This window comes from Seriola aureovittata, chromosome 3 (genome assembly GCF_021018895.1).
Source record: "Seriola aureovittata isolate HTS-2021-v1 ecotype China chromosome 3, ASM2101889v1, whole genome shotgun sequence".
NCBI lineage: Eukaryota > Metazoa > Chordata > Actinopteri > Carangiformes > Carangidae > Seriola > Seriola aureovittata.
Genome location: NC_079366.1, coordinates 9,883,178 through 9,900,187, shown reverse-complemented (window position 1 = coordinate 9,900,187; position 17,010 = coordinate 9,883,178). Strand labels below are relative to the sequence as shown.

Below are 17,010 nucleotides of genomic sequence, written 5' to 3'. Positions count from 1 at the left end.
TCTAACAATGTATATTACGTTTTTAGTCACTTTTTGCCATTATTAGAATAAAAGTAATTAAAGGGCAAATTCTTAGTCTGGAACATCTTCAACAGAGAAAAGTTAAATGCAACAATATAAACAACTTTTTCACACAATCACAATGTTAACAGTGACCCATTTGAAATCACAGCAAACTCTACAGAGTAACTGGTTCTCAGTTACGAGCTTTTATCTAAAAACAGTCCAGCTCCTCAAGCAGGATGTTGTTTAATACACAATATGTACAAAGAGCTTTTGTATTGTGTGTTCATTATTAGCTTTATATACAAGTTCTTTCAGTGAAGCTGAGCAAAAAGCTCAGTGAATGACTCAACAGTTAAAACTACACATACAAAAAAAAACCCATTGATCACACTGATCAATTGTCAAAGCGGACAGATCGACTTGCATTAATGTCGATAGAGAACTTCTTATTGGATGGTGCAGAAAACCCAAGACCTGCCCCCCTGTTACTGAAGTCCATTCTGCGCGAGTGAGCGCGCTCGAACTCTCCCATAAGCCCTTGCTGTAACTGCTGCTGTGCGTTTTTCCCCATTGCCATATTTGCTTGTCCGGCGCCTGCTTCAGCCGGCTGGAAACCCTTTTTGAAGCCGCCCATCAAGCGTAAGAACTTCTGCTGCTGTTGAGAGCTGTCGAACTGGGCGGTGCTCCACTGACCCAAACCCTGAGGAACACAGACGATGGGGACAAATATTAGAGACTAGTTGTAGTAGTTATTAGAAACTACAGTGTGTTCAGAGGAAGCTCAGTTTCCTTGTTATGAGAAGTACAACACAGCCTGAGGAAACAGTTGTATTATGTCTTCTGTGTCTCTAGAGGAACTTAGAGTCTAATGAAAAATACCAGAGTTGCATTATGGGAAATGATGGTCCAAGCACTTTTTGAAGCTTGACTCATTCTATGGATTAAAAGTAAGGATATCGCTGCCCTTGCTGCATCAATTTAGTCTATTTTTTCTTTAAAATCGGTCTCTTAGAAGCCCCCCCCGACTTCCGTGAAAGCGGAATATCTTTTTATTCTCTTTCCAGGACGGATACAGATACTGACCAGAGGTTTGGCTGATTTTTCAGGTTGGGAGGCCTTGTCAATCTCCAGTTGTAGAGCCTGTCTTCTCTCCTACGACAGACAAAAACACATCTCGCAATGCAATTTACAATGTTATTTAGGAGAAAAGTGAAACTGCTATCTAAAAATAATCTAAAAATACCATCAACAAAAATATTTAAAAACTTGTATGTTGAATCTCATTCACTTTCTTGCTGAGAGTGAGATGAGAAGATCGATGTCACGCTCATATCGTTTGGTAAATACAAAACTACAATCAGGAGACGATTATCTCAGGTGGATTAAACAAATGAGATATAATTTGTTAATGAGTGAATTTTAAAAGGCGAGGTAGGCGGATTTTTTTTTTTTTTTTTACCTACCCAGGTTTATACAACAATAAATGTCACACCTAACACAGTGATGTACAGATAATGAGAGCCCTGTTTACCTGGTTGATGTTGATCTCATCAGTGTTTCCACTCTTCTCTGACAGAAACACCACGTCCACTTGGGGAGACTCCTGAAAGACAATGAAACACAAATGCAGTTCACTACCAGTGCAGAAATAAAAGAAAAAATAAAATCTGTTTAGTGTCGATAACCTTTCACAATAAACACTCACCTGCTGGTCTTCCACCTCTTCTTTGATCTTTCTCTTTTTCTTCTTTGCACCTCTTTCAACTCCATCGTCATTCTCCACCTGTGTCACCTGGACAGAGCTGCTCTTCTTTTTGCTTTTCTTGCTGGTTGTGTCACCTGCCACTGTTTCCCTACTTTGCCCATCCTCATCATTTTCTTCACATTTCATTAATAATGGCTCATCCTCTCTTTGTGGGCTTTCCTTTTTCCTCTTCTTTTTCTTTGGCTCTGTCTCCTCTACCTCGCTGACCTCCACTGAAGCTTTTCTACCCTTTTCTTTTTTTCCTTTTTTCCTTTGCTCCGTCTTTCCTTCCTCTGTGATAACAATCTCACTCTCTTTCTGCATATTGTCCTTGTTCAACTTTTTGCTTGAAGCTGCTTTGCTCCTTTTGTTGTTTTCTTTGTCCTCAAATGTTTCTACTCCATTTTCTTCTTTACTTTTCACCTCTTTCTTTGTCTTCTTTTTCATTTTTACCTCCTCAACCTCAGTTTCACCCTCTGGTGTTTCTAACTTCACTCCATTCTCACCCACCTTAAGTTTCTTTTTGGTTTTAGTTATCCCATCTATATCTACAATTGTTTCTTCCACAATGGATTTCTTTGTCTTCTTTTTCTTTTCTTTACTTTGCTCCTCAGTCACCTCTGTGTTTACAGCTAAAATATTGTTTTTTGCCTTCTTGGCTTTCTTTGGTACTTTATCCTTTACAGCTTGCTGTTCTTCTTCTTCCTCTTCTTCCTCCATCTTTACATTTTCAGTATTAATTTGTACACTCTTATTTTTTACTTTCTTCTCTTTCCTTTGTTTCTTTTTAATTTCTTCTTTGACTAAACTCTGTGCAATTTCTACTTGATTCATATCATCAGCCAGCTGCTGCTGCTGCTTCTTCTTCTTCTTCTTCTTTTTGCTGACTCCTTCATCTTGTGCTGACTCCATGACATCAGAACCATTGGCATCATTCACTGATTCATTAACAATTTTCCTCTTCTTTTTCTTCTTCTCCTTCTTTTCACTGCCTCCATCCAACAGCTCCTCATCTGTAACTACTGTCTCAACTGTTTTTCTTTTCTTCTTTTCTTTTTTCACCTCTGCTAGGCTCCCATCATCAACAGTACAGTTTTCGTTTTCAGGCACAGCAGCTTGTCCTTTCTTGTGTTTCTTCTTCTTTATATGATTCTCCTCTCTCTTGTCTTCCTCCATCGTCATTTTCACTGGCTTCTCCACCACAACAGACCTCTGGCTTGTCTGGTAAGAGAAATACAATTACTACAAGATATGGCCTTTCTCCAAGATTAAACAGCAATACCAGGTACATGGACTGAGTGTGTATGTGCAAGTGTGACTAACAGAGCAGTACACTAACCCAGGGTTTGACTGGCTGAGTGGGAAGGGACTCTTGATCAATGTCTCTTTGCAGGTCTAGTTGCTTTGCTTTCCGGCAACAAAGAATTGTGGCAAATTGAATTTGGTTATGGATATGTATCAAAAACACTGGGTGCATGTGTAATTTGTCCTACAACAAGGCTTTTAGCCCTGGATTACCCTTCTGCCTGGCAGTGTTAACTGGTTAGCACATATTATTAGAGTTCAGAGGATAAACAGTGTGATTTGGCAAATCACTACATGGTCAATAGTAATCTCTTGGGATTTATGTGCAGTCTTTGTGGAAATAAAGATCACGTCCTCATCAGATTCTGTCGGAAACATAAAATGAACATGATTTCAGTCCAAATGTTGATGTCAGCTCACACTCCCAGAGCACCTACACTATAATCAAGACATGTTGAGATACAGCCTTGCTAAAACATCAGATATGTTAAGATTGAAAAAACAAATTAATATGTAACGTTAAAAAAATATAATGTGACAACAGGGCTAAACAACACTTTTGGATGACCAGACCAAGTGTATTCCTAGCACTCTCTTGGTAAAACATGCTAGCTAGCTAACAGCAGCTAAATAGCAGCTAAAAGGTAAAGTCGATGAAGTGACAAATTAGTCGGTAAGCCAGACAGTGAGACTACTTTATCATAATTGCACAACGTATCATGACACACAAAGTCGATGAGCGGTTTACTAACTTTGTACACTTTGATAGTTCACGTGGGCACCAGCGTAGTTTCTTGACCCGGAAGTAGTTTTCGTCTTAATGACGAGCCAGGCGTCCGGACTACGGTACTTCTTCTTCTTCTACTATTTCTTCTTCTTCTTCTTCTTCTTCTTCTTCTTCTTCTTCTGCTTCTTTTTCTTCTTCTTCTTCCTTTTCGTCTTCTTCTTAGCTTTTAGGTGCCTTACCGCCGTCTTCTGGATTGGAGAATAGATGTGACTATTATAAAACTCTCCTAATAATTCCTGTGTTTTCTGAAAATCTGAAAATAGCCCTGTATCCTACATCAAGGGAAAATAATTCCTTTGGAGTGCAAATTCAAGTATCTGTCTCTTTTGTTGATATCTAGGACAGTATAAAAAAACATGCTCTACCGTTTCCTGTAGTCTGCTATGTTCACATCTACCAATAGCATGCTTATTCGTGAAACCTTTATGCCCAACCTTCATCCTTGTCATGCTCCTCTCTTTGAATACTATACAATTATAGAGTCATTGCGGTGCCATAAAAAAATAATAAATTTGTAAAAATAAATAGATAGAATAAATAGAAGGGAAAATATAAAGGAATAATTATATTATTCTGTATATATTAATTCATATATTTAAGAATATACATTTATCTATTTTTTCATTTTATTTTGCATATGAATTTCTGTACATTTTTAAAAGCAGTTATTTTATATACTGTCATTTATGTATTTTTATTCCTTCTATTTTTCCTATTGCATTTGCTTTTCCGCAGAGACAGTTGACAAAGCAGATGGCACACTTAGAATATTTCCTGTATCTGTGTCAGGTGGGTTTCTTGACTGCCTTGCCTCTTCCTTTCTATTCACTCCACTGGGAGAAGTGAAGGTGAGCACAGATTATGACAGATTCTTTCACCCCAGAGGCCGGACAGACCAAGCAAGAGAAAATGAACTTTGTTTGAGACATGTCTGTGTTTCAGCACGACACTCTCTGGCAACGTCATGTCTCCTCTTCCTCCTCTCCCCTCCTCTGGTCTGGTTTCACTGCCATGCTGCCGATGTTGCTTTCCAACCAGGTAAACAGAAATTTAAAGGGATTTATATGTGAAACCATAAATTAAAAGTTAAAACTGAAAACTGTCTTTTCTTGTCCAAAGGATGCAGATTTGCAAGTAATTAGCTACTGCACTGCTACTGTCACATTTCATACCAGCTGACCAAGCCCACTTAGGAGACTATACCATTTGATTCCATTGACGCAGCTTGTAATGGCTGATCTTTGTTATGGACTCTATTTGTTTTCCCTATTGCTTTTCTTATTCCTTGACGGGCCAAGCTGTCAATCAACTGGCTTCGGGCGGGCCTTCCCACCCAGGCTGAGTAGTCAATACCCATACACATGAATCCTGCTTTGGTGGGAGCTTTTTAACGTGAACAAGAACTATGTGACATGGAAGTGCACATGCACAGTGTGAATGTTGTAGCAATCAGGGAAGGAAACGTCATGGCAGAAGTGTAACAAGAGTTAAGGAGAGGTGTCCAACAAGGTCTCAGTATGTGGAGGAAACTATGACTATGTTTTAAAGATGGTGGGAGATGTCATGTTGGCCAAATATCTGCTACATTTCCCCCCCCCAGATGTCATGTCTTGGGCTCTGCACTTACCTCTTCAAGAATGTACCACACAAGCTCATCAGTGTCGTTAATGGTCAGCACAGACATTTGCCCAAATATTCTTTTTTATGCCACTGCTGTGTTGACATGATCGCCGTTTACAAGTGGAAAACTGATAATTACAGTAACTATGATATGACATGATTGTGACATGTAGCTTTCGGCTGCAAGTTGCAGTGTCAGGCATCAGTATGCTTCAAACTAAGTGCTTGTCAGAAGGCCGAACAGCATTTGAAACACCCTCCATTCTTCACACAGCTACTTCTGTCACCATGAGTGCATTGGAGGAGAGACGATCTGAAAAAGTGCACAATTACCCCAATTTGAATGCTAATCGCATCATGGGTATGTTTGTTTTGTATGGCCATTTGGAACCAATTTAAAAGTGCTGGGACGACACTTTCCTCAAATTAGTTCATTTCAGGCATGTTCCAGGCTTCAGCTTTTGCTTGAATACTTTGGGAATAAATCTCAGCCCCAGCCTCCACTATTAGCCTCAGAAGTCGGAGGCCCAGTGCCACGACCAGTCATCTGCATCTGCAGCTTTTAGCAGCCAGTTGTATTTTCTACCTCTGTCTTTAGCCTTTGACAGCCAGATGCATACACCTTTAGTTACATCTTTCAACCCCTGCAACTATACTGCCTGTCACCTGCAATCCCAACATCCTTCTGCAGTCTCTGGTAGCCAGAGTGTTTTTATGCAGATGGTACAACTCCCCACTGAACACATCTACATCTAACACGTTATCCCCAGCTTTTGACTACAGCTTCCAGGGGCCAGCTGGTTTCCCAGCCTCTGCCTACTACCTCTGATAGCATCTGACTACAGCCTATGACAAGCATTTGCATCAGTTTTCTCCTACAGCCACTTGGCACGCAGCCTTCAACCTGCAGTGAGAGTCTTAAGAAGCCACCTACATCTCCAGCTGCCAACTACAGCTTCCATGCGCAGGTGCATTCCCAAATTCCACCTACAACTTATGCATTTAAGGGGTTGTGACTTAAATAAAGCACAGGCTACTTTTAAAACGCTCCCACATGCAGGGAGGGATTTTAGTACAGCTGCTCCCCTGCTATTTTTAGAAGATGAATTGGCTCACGATTCAACACATCACACAGAGGGGAGACATCAAGCAGGTCTTCACTTGGCTCTTAGAAGTTGGTATTCTGTGATTTCTTAAATGTGTGTGATGAGTTTGTAATACAAGCTGGGTCTGGAGTGACTCTTTAAGGAGAGTGGTTGTGAATTAATGTATTTGTTTCATGGGTGCATGCTTTTCAGAATAATCTTTACAAAAAATTACACATGGACATCAGTTTTACTGTTCCCTCGCTTGTGTTGTAACCCAGTGTAGTTCCATTGTTGTACGACTTGCAGCATTTCTGGATTTGCAGAGTTTTACAGGTGTTTCATGATTTGCTTGTGTTTTATCAATTAGTTGCATATTTTCTAAGCATAACATAAAGGACAGAAGGCTGAAGAAGGATCAGTTCAATGACCAGACAATAATTAACAGAAAATGTGCACTGATGTATTCGCCACTTTGTGCAAATCACATTACAGACATTCATGTTACGCTGCCATAAAACAGTGACAGTGGTATCATCATAAGAGCATCTTAAAGGAAAATACCAGTGCTTATTCACATTTGGATATTTACATGATTAAAATATTTTCATTGTACAATATTACACACCTGAACACAACGAGTGTTGACAACTTAGTTATTTAGTTATTTAGTTAAGTCTCACAGCGAGAGGAAATGGTCACAGCATGAACATGGTGACTGTTCTTTGAACCTTATTTTAACTGGATAAATTATCCTGGATTGAATCTTGCTCGAGAGATGGAAACTGCAACGCTCCAGTCAAACATGAAGAGGTTTTTAGCCAAACTTAGCAGTGTCATTAATACAGCATAAACAGTATTGATGAAATGTTACCAGTTAAAGTCACAGTGATGTATGAAAGTGATAGTTTTCTCTGTATTGGATGGTAATTTAAGGAGATCCCGAAAGCCAGAATACGAGATGTAGCCACTGATCTCATATAAAGCGCAAGTAATGCTCATAGTGTTATTGAATCCAGAAACACCTTGGGAATTTATGAGTGAAAGAACACTGAAACTGGTTGACAAAACAGTCCAACCTCAAGGTCCTTTGAGTAGATGTTACCAAGCTTTCAGCCCTACCGCGCGGTCTTCCTCTTCACATAGGGTTTGCCCAGTTGTTATGGCATTGTAGATTGGCTGAGCACTTGAGATTGGTTTTGTCAACCGTTGTTTTCAGTGTCAAGAATCCGCTTGAAACTCAGCACTAAAACTGTTAATTTCCTTCAATATGTATATCAAAATTCTAGAAAACACTCAAAATACGTTAAGTTTGACAAAATACGTACCTTTAAACTGTACTTTTACATGCAGCTCAAATAATCATACATTTCAAATATCACAATGCCCAGACAAAATCAGCGCTGATAAAGTGCAAAATCACAATCTCCAACAGTAAACTCTGTACCGCAGAATAGCTATTGCAGTATTAAATGGCTTATTATGATATGCTTATTAAAAACTAGTTACCCATGAGCTGGAGACTCATCTTTCACCCTTTAAATCACTTAACAATCCTCCAGAACCCTGCACAAGTTAAATACATGACGTTTATCTATACCCACAGTGAAATGTGCCAAACTAAACTGATCATGGAATGGAGATGTGGAGAGAAAAACACTATCCTTTCCTCCTTTGGGGCTCTCCAGCATGAAATACAGAGGCCAAGCAAGCTTTGTGGGTGGATGCAGGTAATTTACATAAACAACCTAGGGTTTTTTCTGAGTTGTAGCTTGATGCCAAACAGAAAGAGAAGGAAATTGAGTTTTTATGAAGCAGGCATCATCATCACTGATGAACAGGCATCAGTAAGTAACAGCACTGATTTAGAATTGCTCAGGCAAAATGTTCACTACATTCAAATTATCCTTAAATCTTGACTCTGTCATGATCTAACAGCAGCTCATTCAATTACTCCCCTTCAATGCCAAACTAGACAATGACTTCTGCCTCATATGTAATAACGTTAGCTCTCCCTCTACACTCCTCATCAGTGTATTTACATATTACAATTAAGACTGTATGTTGCTGATCTGTGCTGATCAAAATAATGCACTGTAAATGTTGTCACTCTGTGACAAAATATCCTTAACTGTGGAAGCTGCATCACTTTCTCTTCACTCTCCTCTGAGTTCATGTCCAGTCCGCTGATTAAGAGGCAATCGAAAACATTTCAGCAAAAATAAATATTACAGTTTGTTTTTAATATATCAAATTCATACATGTGTGCAGAAACACAAATACATGAAACATATTTATCTCCCATCAAATCCACTCAGAGTGATATGTGATGTCTTTAATATTTCCCTCTTATTCTTCTTAGGCAACATAAAATTCCTCCATCACAAATGTGACTTGAGTGTATCCTCTTCAAGTCTTGTCCCATATTACCATAACCGGCGTCCAGTGTAGTTGATTGGCGCTGTGGGCATCTACAAGAGAGAGGCAGAAGCCTAGTTATTTAGTGACTGAGAGAGAGAGGGAAATACACAGAGTGAGTATTTCTGCCGTACTTACTGTACCACCGTTCATCACCAGAGCCATCTCAGTGGGTTGGTAGACGTGACCTCTGAAGGCTATGCCAGGACGGATGCTCCCATGGCTGCTGTGGTATGTCCCACTCCGGAGAGCTGCCAGACCAAGCAAGGTGAAGCACACAAACGTTACAGGTGTCACGTTAACATGTGTCACATGTATGATGGTTCCAGCTTGCACAGTACCCCCTATGATAGATGGCTGTGCTACAGACTGAGACAATTATACATTAATTATACTTCAGTATAATTTTCCTCCAGCTGGGAAACTCAAAGGCCCTTCACACTCATGGTAAACTTATACAAGTGATTTCAATAGTTATTGTTTATTAGACCTTTTTCAGGTGTTTGTCGGTGTCTATAGATTGTACTTTTGACAACTTCCAGACTCTCCTGTTAGCTCTTTTAGCTCACTCGTACGGAGATTGGTGACCTCACACAAAAGAGTTGCAACATGGAACAAGTTATTTCCTATTTTAGACGCAGCTGGTTCTAGAAGTAAAAATCCTGTTTTTTTCCAACAAAGTTACACGACTGTGGGAGCATTTAAAAACTTAACTGAATGAGTCACCAGTACAATTATAACACTGCATTAGAAGATATCTGGTGCATTGGTAAAATGTCAACAGTACAAGCCTGTGGATATAAAAAGTTTGAGGTACAAGGTAAATGTAAAAGGGGCATTTCGGCAAAAAACAGCTTAAAACACTGTGACGTGTACTGCTAACAATTTGTGAAAGCTCAAGATCACAATATTGAGAAAGCTAAAAACACAATCTGCAGCTAAAATTAATTCACTTTTTCAATTATGTAAGACTAATGTGTATTAGAATCTGTTACTGCTCTGATTCACGTTTCTGACTGGCTGATGCCCATGGGTATTGTAGGATTTTGAGCCGGCTGCCATGCTGAAATAAAAGGCAAAACACGATTTCTCAGACACAAAGCTGAAATAATTTCATTTGGTGGTTATATCATAAACCTGTATGAACGATGCACTATCTGGGAAAGTCACGTGTTTCTATGAAATACCGCATGGGGAAAACACTTCTGAGAACCAGTGGCCTCTCCCACTTCACAACTCTATTCCCAGGCCAGCTCCACCCACCTTCATACTGACTTGTATCTGTAATTAAAAACACCCATATGGGCGTGCTCTGCATTTAAGACCATGGCCTTATCTGAAATCACTCCCCTGTTCAGTCATTCACTTCTCCCTATATAACTGACGCTCATTAGTTTATGTATAGTGAGCAGTAAATTGAGATTTTTGACCCATATGAATCATCATCCATTTGTGTCATCGCCGACAGCTGTAGGGTTACATAACTGTTAATTTTTGCATCTATAAAATGTGAAGCAATGCATTGTGGGATTGTCAGCAGAAAGTAGTGTAGTCAAATAAAATGGGAGGGCAGTAGATACTGTATGTGTGTGTGCTATTTATTGTTACAGATTACAGGATATTGGCACACTGAGGTTCCCTTTATTTCCCAATATAGGAGTCAGATGCTCTGAAGATTTCATTATTAGATGAGCTGACTGTGAGGGAGTGGATTGGGAGCGCAAGCAGGAAACAACAAACAGGTCCTGTAATGAGGTGTACTGTGTTTTCTTCTTGTTTTTCTTTTACGATAAAAAACAGTCAAATATGGATCTGTGACATACTAAACAGTGTGACAGAGGAGTCACAGAGTCAGTGAATTGACTCAGTAATGTCAGTCACACAGTATCTATCTACCTAATGTTTTCTAACATTAGCCACTGTAAGCTACTACAAAACGTCTAGTCAAAACTAGTGTTTTGTATAAAACTATCAACTTGACGTTTGCAAAGAGATTGTTATTTCTTCTTTTAGATATCACACTTTAAAAGGAAAAGTCCTGTTATCTTTTCATGACTTATTTTCATAGCTGTATTTTCATATTCCTGTCTATGATATTAACACATTACTTACTCTACCACAGAGATTATAGAGACAGGGAGGCTGAAACATGGCTTACACCACACCATTCATTAGGGCCAGGTAACAGAAGCCTTAGCACCATCCTTTCAACCACAAAAGTAAATCCTACATTACTTGCTTATACTGTTACATGACTTTCCCTTATGATTCCACTATTGTGAGTTGTCTCCTCCTCAGTCAGCTGTACAATCGCCAACAAATATCATGAGTCGTCTGCTGCTGCTCAGAGACACTCTTCATGATTCCTTTCTGCCACTGCCTCCATTCTTTGTTTGTCCTGCTTCCTCATGGTTTTAGCTCCTCATCTGTGCATTTGGCTTCAACCAAACACGGAGAGCAGGCAAAGTGAAATGACTCATAAATCTCCCCGTAGAAAAGCCTGCTGGATAATCAGGCATTTCATGAGGTTTAATTGGATTCTGGATTGTGTACAGTTGCTATATGAGCCTCACTTTGCTGCAAACAAAACCTACATGGAGCTCGTGGTCGTACGGTGATATGGTAGACAACTTCCAAGTTGAACAGGATCTACAGTGCAATTGATGCTTTGAAAGGACTTTACCTGTGAAAACGTCAGTTTTTTTGTTTGTTTTTTTATTCGACTCTCACATAAATTATTCAGATCATTTTTGTTAAAGTGTAGTTTTTATGAACTACATAAAAAAAACAGTTAATATTATAATAGATGATATAATAACAGATTTGACTGATGTAGTGTTGCCTTCCAGTGGGGTCATGGTTACGGTTTTCCATCCATTTGAAAGTCCATTTGAAATATAACATATTGAAATTATAATGTCACAGTTGTAATATTATGATACCGATAATAAAGTTTATCTAGTATATATATAGTCACAGAAAGTGTATGCATAAGTTTTTGTTTATTTTTTTTGTTGAGAATGTTGCTGTTGGATATAAACAAGACTGTCTGTAAAATACAGATGGACAGTGGTAAAATGGATCAATCTGCAGCAGTGGTTTGGGCAGTTTTATGGATATTTTGATTCTTTTTAAGATGTGCACCAAGAGAAATGGGACCATATTTAAAAAATGTAAATCCTAAAGCTTAAAGTAGGTCCTAACTGGCTGTTTAAGAAGAAGGTCAGGTTTAGCTTTAGTTCAGTCCTAACTTTAGGACTCCTACTTTTTGGTGTTAGAGTAATTCACAAAGCAGTTTACTGTTAAAAGCAGATGGAAGTCTGAGAGACAGTAGAGAAAGTGCAGGAAGTCAGGCCTACTCAAAGTCAAACGCTACAGAAATGAACTTTCAGAAGTATATTTTGATGGTAGGTGAGTTAATAAGAATAAAATCAGCTCACCATCGAATTGATCACCGCAGACACATGCAGTTTGTAGTGCTGTCTATCAGTTTTAATTAAATGAAAATTTAAAATCTGATTTAATTAATTTAATTATTTTTTTAAATAAACTTTACTTTAATGAACTTTACTTTAGTTAATTGAAATTTTAATCAATTAATTTTTTTTATCTTGATAAACTAAATTAATGCAATGCATAATTCAATTTAATTTATGATTTAAATGAGCAAATTATAAGTTTTGTTATTGTTACATAGCCAACTTTACTTTCAGCTTCTTTGTGAAAAGCTTTGTAGAGGAACTCTTATTTAATTTAATGCTTTCTTGGAGGACTCCTAATGGTCAAGTGAACCTTTGGACACTGCTCCTAGTCACTATTGAAATCCACTGTAAATGAACCAGCTAACTAGAGACACCTTTCATACTCAAACATTAGCTTTGATTGGATTATTGGTGTAAACTGTCAGACCTATGAAAGTTTGTTACTTTTATTGTCAACACTTTTTTGAATGCAGAAAACACAAAGTCATACACCAGTTTTGGAAAGGTATCAAGGCGACATCCATTTTTGTCGTCAGTTGCCTAGCAATGTTGTTCCTATGATTTACTGTAAAACACCAAATACCAATATTGTTATTATTTTGTTGAAAATACGACCTAATGAGTTCCAGCTGAAGGCATCATGTGAATCAGGTTAAAACAATTGAAATTTCCTTTGACACAGATTCCTTATCTCTTTTATGCAAACATGCACACACAAATATCCTTGTTTTACTATATTTGTGGGGACCTCTATTGACATAATGCACTCCCAAGCCCATTACCCAGACCTTAACCAGCACAGCTGATTGCATAACCCCAACCTTTTCCATAACAATAAGTCTTAACCCTCAGCAACTTGTGGGGTTCTGCAGTTTGGTCCCCACAAAGCTGTTAGACCCCATAAGTATAGTTGGTTTCTGGTTTTTGGACCCTCCACATTTAGTAAAACAAGCTCACACACACACACACACACACACACACACACACATTACAAAGGCCTACTTGCACTGTGCTCCTCCATAGAAAATGCCTGGTTTTCTGGGAAGGGTCGGTGAGAGTGTGGAGGAAGCTCATCTCCAAAGTGAGGAGGAGGGGACGTGTGACTGGTGTCGAAGAAATCTTGCGTGTTGGACTCTGGAGGTTTTCGGAGACACAGGTGCGCCTCTGGAATCGCATGGAACAGAAGCAGGATCCAGCCCTGAATGACCAGGGCCACCGCCAGCGCAGGCTCATCCAGCACTTTAACATCCTTCTTCCCTCCTCCTAACCGTTCTCCTTTCCCCTTTCCCCTCAGCGCTTGGCTGCCGTATAGATAAAACCCCAGCCAGGCCACCCACAGCAATGCTGATGCCAAACTAGACAGGAAAAGCCAAACGGCATTACACTTCCATCTCCGCTTGTCACTCTCTCCATCTCTGTCTTCTTCACTCCCACCACCTCCCTCTGCCCCAAACTCTCCTCCACAGAGCACCACCCCCAGAGAAAGCCCCATGGCTATGAGGAGAAGCCCGAGAGTGTAGCTGCATGTCAGAGCAAAGTCCAAAGGTGGATATTCACAGGCTGGGTGACCCTCCCTGACAACAGTCAGCAGGACCCATTCAGCAGAGATGATCCCCTGAACCAAGGCCAAGGCCAGGCCGAGCGCCGCCAAGGAGCTGCCCGATGGGCTCGTCTTGCCAGCCACCAGCCTCCTGAGCCTCACACCCTGCACCAGCAAGCTGGAGAAGCAAAGGGCGAAAAGAGGCCCCCAGAAGGCCCTGCGGACCACACAGAGTGCCTGGTTCTTCCCCACCAAGAAAGCCAGAGAGATGGAGAAAAGGCCGAGGAGTGTGCCAAGGAGCAGCAGAAGAGGCCCCATGCCGGAGCGCCTGGCCGGGTCAGAAATGGAGCGCAGCTTGACAAGCAGGAGCACAGCGAGGACCAGAGAGGCGAGACCACCGCTGCAGGCCACAGCCTCCAGAACCACACCCCAGACTGACTCCAGGTCACACAGCACTCTGTAGGGAGGGTCCACATCCACACTGCATCCGCGAGGAGGAGGAGAAGGGTGGGATGAACCATAGCCAACCAGTAACAGGAGGCAGATGATTATAGGGCTCACGGCCATCTTAGAGAGACAGAAAAAATGTATGGATGAGATTGAGAAAGGGTTAAAGGAGGTAAAGAGAGGTAAATGTCCAGAGAGGTAAACAAGAGGAGTGACATTATGGAAAAAGATCTAGAGAGGAAGGAGACAGGAAGGTGAATGTAGATATAAATCACAACGTGCACAAAATACTGTAGAAAAAGCTGCCAATATATCAACATCCAAAAAAAGCGTTATATATCAGACATTAATATGTTTCTCTCTCTCTCTCTCAGGCACACACAAATACACACTCACGCACTCACAGCACAGAATAGAACTGCTTTTAGCACTGGGCAATGGTTTCCATGGTAACGGGAAACAGCGTGGGCTGACTACATCAAATACTGGGCTTTTGAGAAGTCGAGTTTCAGTACCCAAAAGCACAGAGAAACACGCGACTGCACACACACACACACACACACACACACACACACACACACACACACACACACACACACACACAATGTTTGTGCTTACTTGTGAGGACCCTCAATGATGTAATGTATTCCCCAGCCCTAAGATGAACATAATTTTAACCTTCACCCTAACATCAAATGCTAGCCTAATCTTCAAACTGTGAATTCAGAGGCCACATGTTCTCACTTAAAAAAAAAAATTGAAACAAACTCACAAATATAAACGCACGACATACAAAATAAATACCACAACATTAAAATGATTAAATGACAATTTCAAACTCACCTCAGACAAATTCTTGGCTTAAAATCTTGATTATTGAGAGTGAAGAGGCATCATAGTTTTCCAGGCTGCATCACTTCAACTTGTTAAAGTATTTTTGTAAATCACAGTCAATGAAATCCTTGAGGCAGCAGAGACAAAGCGGTTTCCATTTTGTCTTTGAAAATGTCTCTTATGTTGCTCTCTGCGCTCACAGCTCCCACTGTTTTAAAGTACAAAATAGCACACTTTGAGAGACCAATAATGCCCTGCTGCTGCAGTGACACGTCCGGCTGCTCCGAGAAGAATCCACAATTATGATGCATGCCTTGATACTTCACACACCCACATAGTCAAATATATCTTCTGTCTCCCTTTCACTCTTCGCTCTCACTGTCTCTGCCCCTCTCTCGCTCCCTCTGTCCTCCTCTTTCTATTCATTCTGTCTCCACGTCTGTGTTTCTCTCTCTCTGCTTCACACTGAATCTGCGGAGGTGTCAACACAGATGCGATCCCAGCTTTACCTCTCCTCACCCACGCATGGGGAGTATAATTTGCTGATGCACCTGTCTAACCAGGAAGAAAATAGGAAATAAGTACAGTATATGAGCATGGCAATGCGCTGCCAATCATGTGCACTTCTCAGTGTTGTTTCCTGCCTTCAGGCTCCCACGTCTTCCTCACACCCAGAACTGTGGGGCACGTAGATTCTTCATTGAGCAGCAGATTGGACCAAAACAATCAGAAGTATCTCCAGGAGGAAGATGTCTGTTGACGGTGCGTGTTGCAGAATGAAGATGGGATTTGGACAGAGATGGGCAGATGGTCAATCCAAACGCAGGTGAGCCTTGTGGCCACGTGGCCATCCTAGTAGAGAGTGTTACATAATACCCTTGAAGACATGATTCAGCCAAGCCTCCCCTTAGAGTGGAGTAATCTCCTCCCCTGGAGGTGGCTTCATGTGGGGTTGGAGAGAGACACAACATGAGGAAAACCATGACACGGAGCAACAACTGTACGAGCTAATCGAGTCAATTTGGATCAGCGTGTGAGAGATTGATGCTGACAGACACTAGGGAGCGCAGTGACAGATAGAGGCCAAACAGGAGAAGCCAAAGCTGGTTTGTGGTACGCAAATAAACTCTCAGACAAAAAGATGCAAGTAAAGAAGTGCACACCTGCACCCTGCTGTGTCAGTCAAGACAGTCTAATCCAGACAGTGAGTCCTTGCTATTATGTAAGCAGCAGGAGCAACTGCTTTGGTTGGTGATGAGCAAGAATACTGAGATAAAAAACAAGAAAGTATAAGAATGACAACAGCAGACATTTTGACTTGTAGTAGTAGGAAAAGTGCACGTGTTAACATTAATATAACAAAGTCTGTGAACGTGTCTCCACATGAATCGGTTAGTTGATTGCAGCAATTTTGATAGGCTACAATTGTTTAAGTCAATTTCCAAACCCAAATGTCAAAGATTTTTGTTATGAGAGTTTGCTGCTTTTATTTGTTAATATAAACTGTTTATAAACTGTATGTCTTTCATTTTTGGACTGTTGATGGGACAAAATAAGAAACACAAAGAAAAACAAGCACATTTGATGACATCACCTTGGACTTTAGGAAACTGTGATAGGCATTTTTAAAACAATAGTTCATTTGTGAATTTATATTCACTTTTTTCCCAAAAGTTAACTGAGAAGATATTTGTATGATAAATACAAAGCTACAGCCAGCCAGTTGCCAGGTAACCACCCTA

At 40.4% G+C, this 17,010-nt stretch overlaps 2 protein-coding genes across 4 annotated transcripts; both read right to left on the bottom strand.

Annotated features, from left to right (window-relative positions):
• Positions 1-233: 233 nt before the first annotated feature.
• knop1 (lysine-rich nucleolar protein 1) lies at positions 234-4,219 on the bottom strand. 3 transcript variants are annotated; one of them, XM_056371903.1, is made up of 6 exons: positions 3,808-4,219; positions 3,090-3,420; positions 1,712-2,971; positions 1,538-1,609; positions 1,090-1,158; positions 234-706 (listed from the first exon to the last, which is right to left on the bottom strand). In XM_056371903.1, the coding sequence occupies exons 2-6, from the start codon at positions 3,225-3,227 to the stop codon at positions 401-403; spliced, it is 1,845 nt and encodes a 614-aa protein (XP_056227878.1). In that variant the 5' UTR covers positions 3,228-3,420; positions 3,808-4,219; the 3' UTR covers positions 234-400. The 3 variants fall into 3 exon arrangements, with proteins under 3 accessions (XP_056227878.1, XP_056227880.1, XP_056227879.1); XM_056371905.1 differs by having other exon boundaries at positions 3,090-3,157; XM_056371904.1 differs by lacking the exon at positions 3,090-3,420.
• A 2,769-nt stretch (positions 4,220-6,988) lies between these two features.
• gprc5bb (G protein-coupled receptor, class C, group 5, member Bb) lies at positions 6,989-16,133 on the bottom strand. Its single transcript, XM_056367712.1, has 4 exons — positions 15,278-16,133; positions 13,450-14,554; positions 9,104-9,216; positions 6,989-9,018 (listed from the first exon to the last, which is right to left on the bottom strand). The coding sequence occupies exons 2-4, from the start codon at positions 14,552-14,554 to the stop codon at positions 8,974-8,976; spliced, it is 1,263 nt and encodes a 420-aa protein (XP_056223687.1). The 5' UTR covers positions 15,278-16,133; the 3' UTR covers positions 6,989-8,973.
• Positions 16,134-17,010: the final 877 nt, after the last annotated feature.

What these genes read in the sequence shown, in the direction of transcription:
- knop1 (XM_056371903.1), bottom strand. Translation starts at nt 3,227, where the DNA reads ATGCACCCAGTGTTTTTGATACATATCCATAACCAAATTCAATTTGCC. An exon ending in CTCAGCCAGTCAAACCCTGG is followed by an intron (nt 2,972 to 3,089) that starts GTTAGTGTACTG and finishes TTCTCTTACCAG; the next exon opens with ACAAGCCAGAGGTCTGTTGT. An exon ending in ATGAGATCAACATCAACCAG is followed by an intron (nt 1,159 to 1,537) that starts GTAAACAGGGCT and finishes TGTCTGTCGTAG; the next exon opens with GAGAGAAGACAGGCTCTACA.
- gprc5bb (XM_056367712.1), bottom strand. Translation starts at nt 14,554, where the DNA reads ATGGCCGTGAGCCCTATAATCATCTGCCTCCTGTTACTGGTTGGCTAT. An exon ending in TATGGAGGAGCACAGTGCAA is followed by an intron (nt 9,217 to 13,449) that starts GTAGGCCTTTGT and finishes TTGGTCTGGCAG; the next exon opens with CTCTCCGGAGTGGGACATAC. An exon ending in TGGTGATGAACGGTGGTACA is followed by an intron (nt 9,019 to 9,103) that starts GTAAGTACGGCA and finishes TCTCTCTTGTAG; the next exon opens with ATGCCCACAGCGCCAATCAA.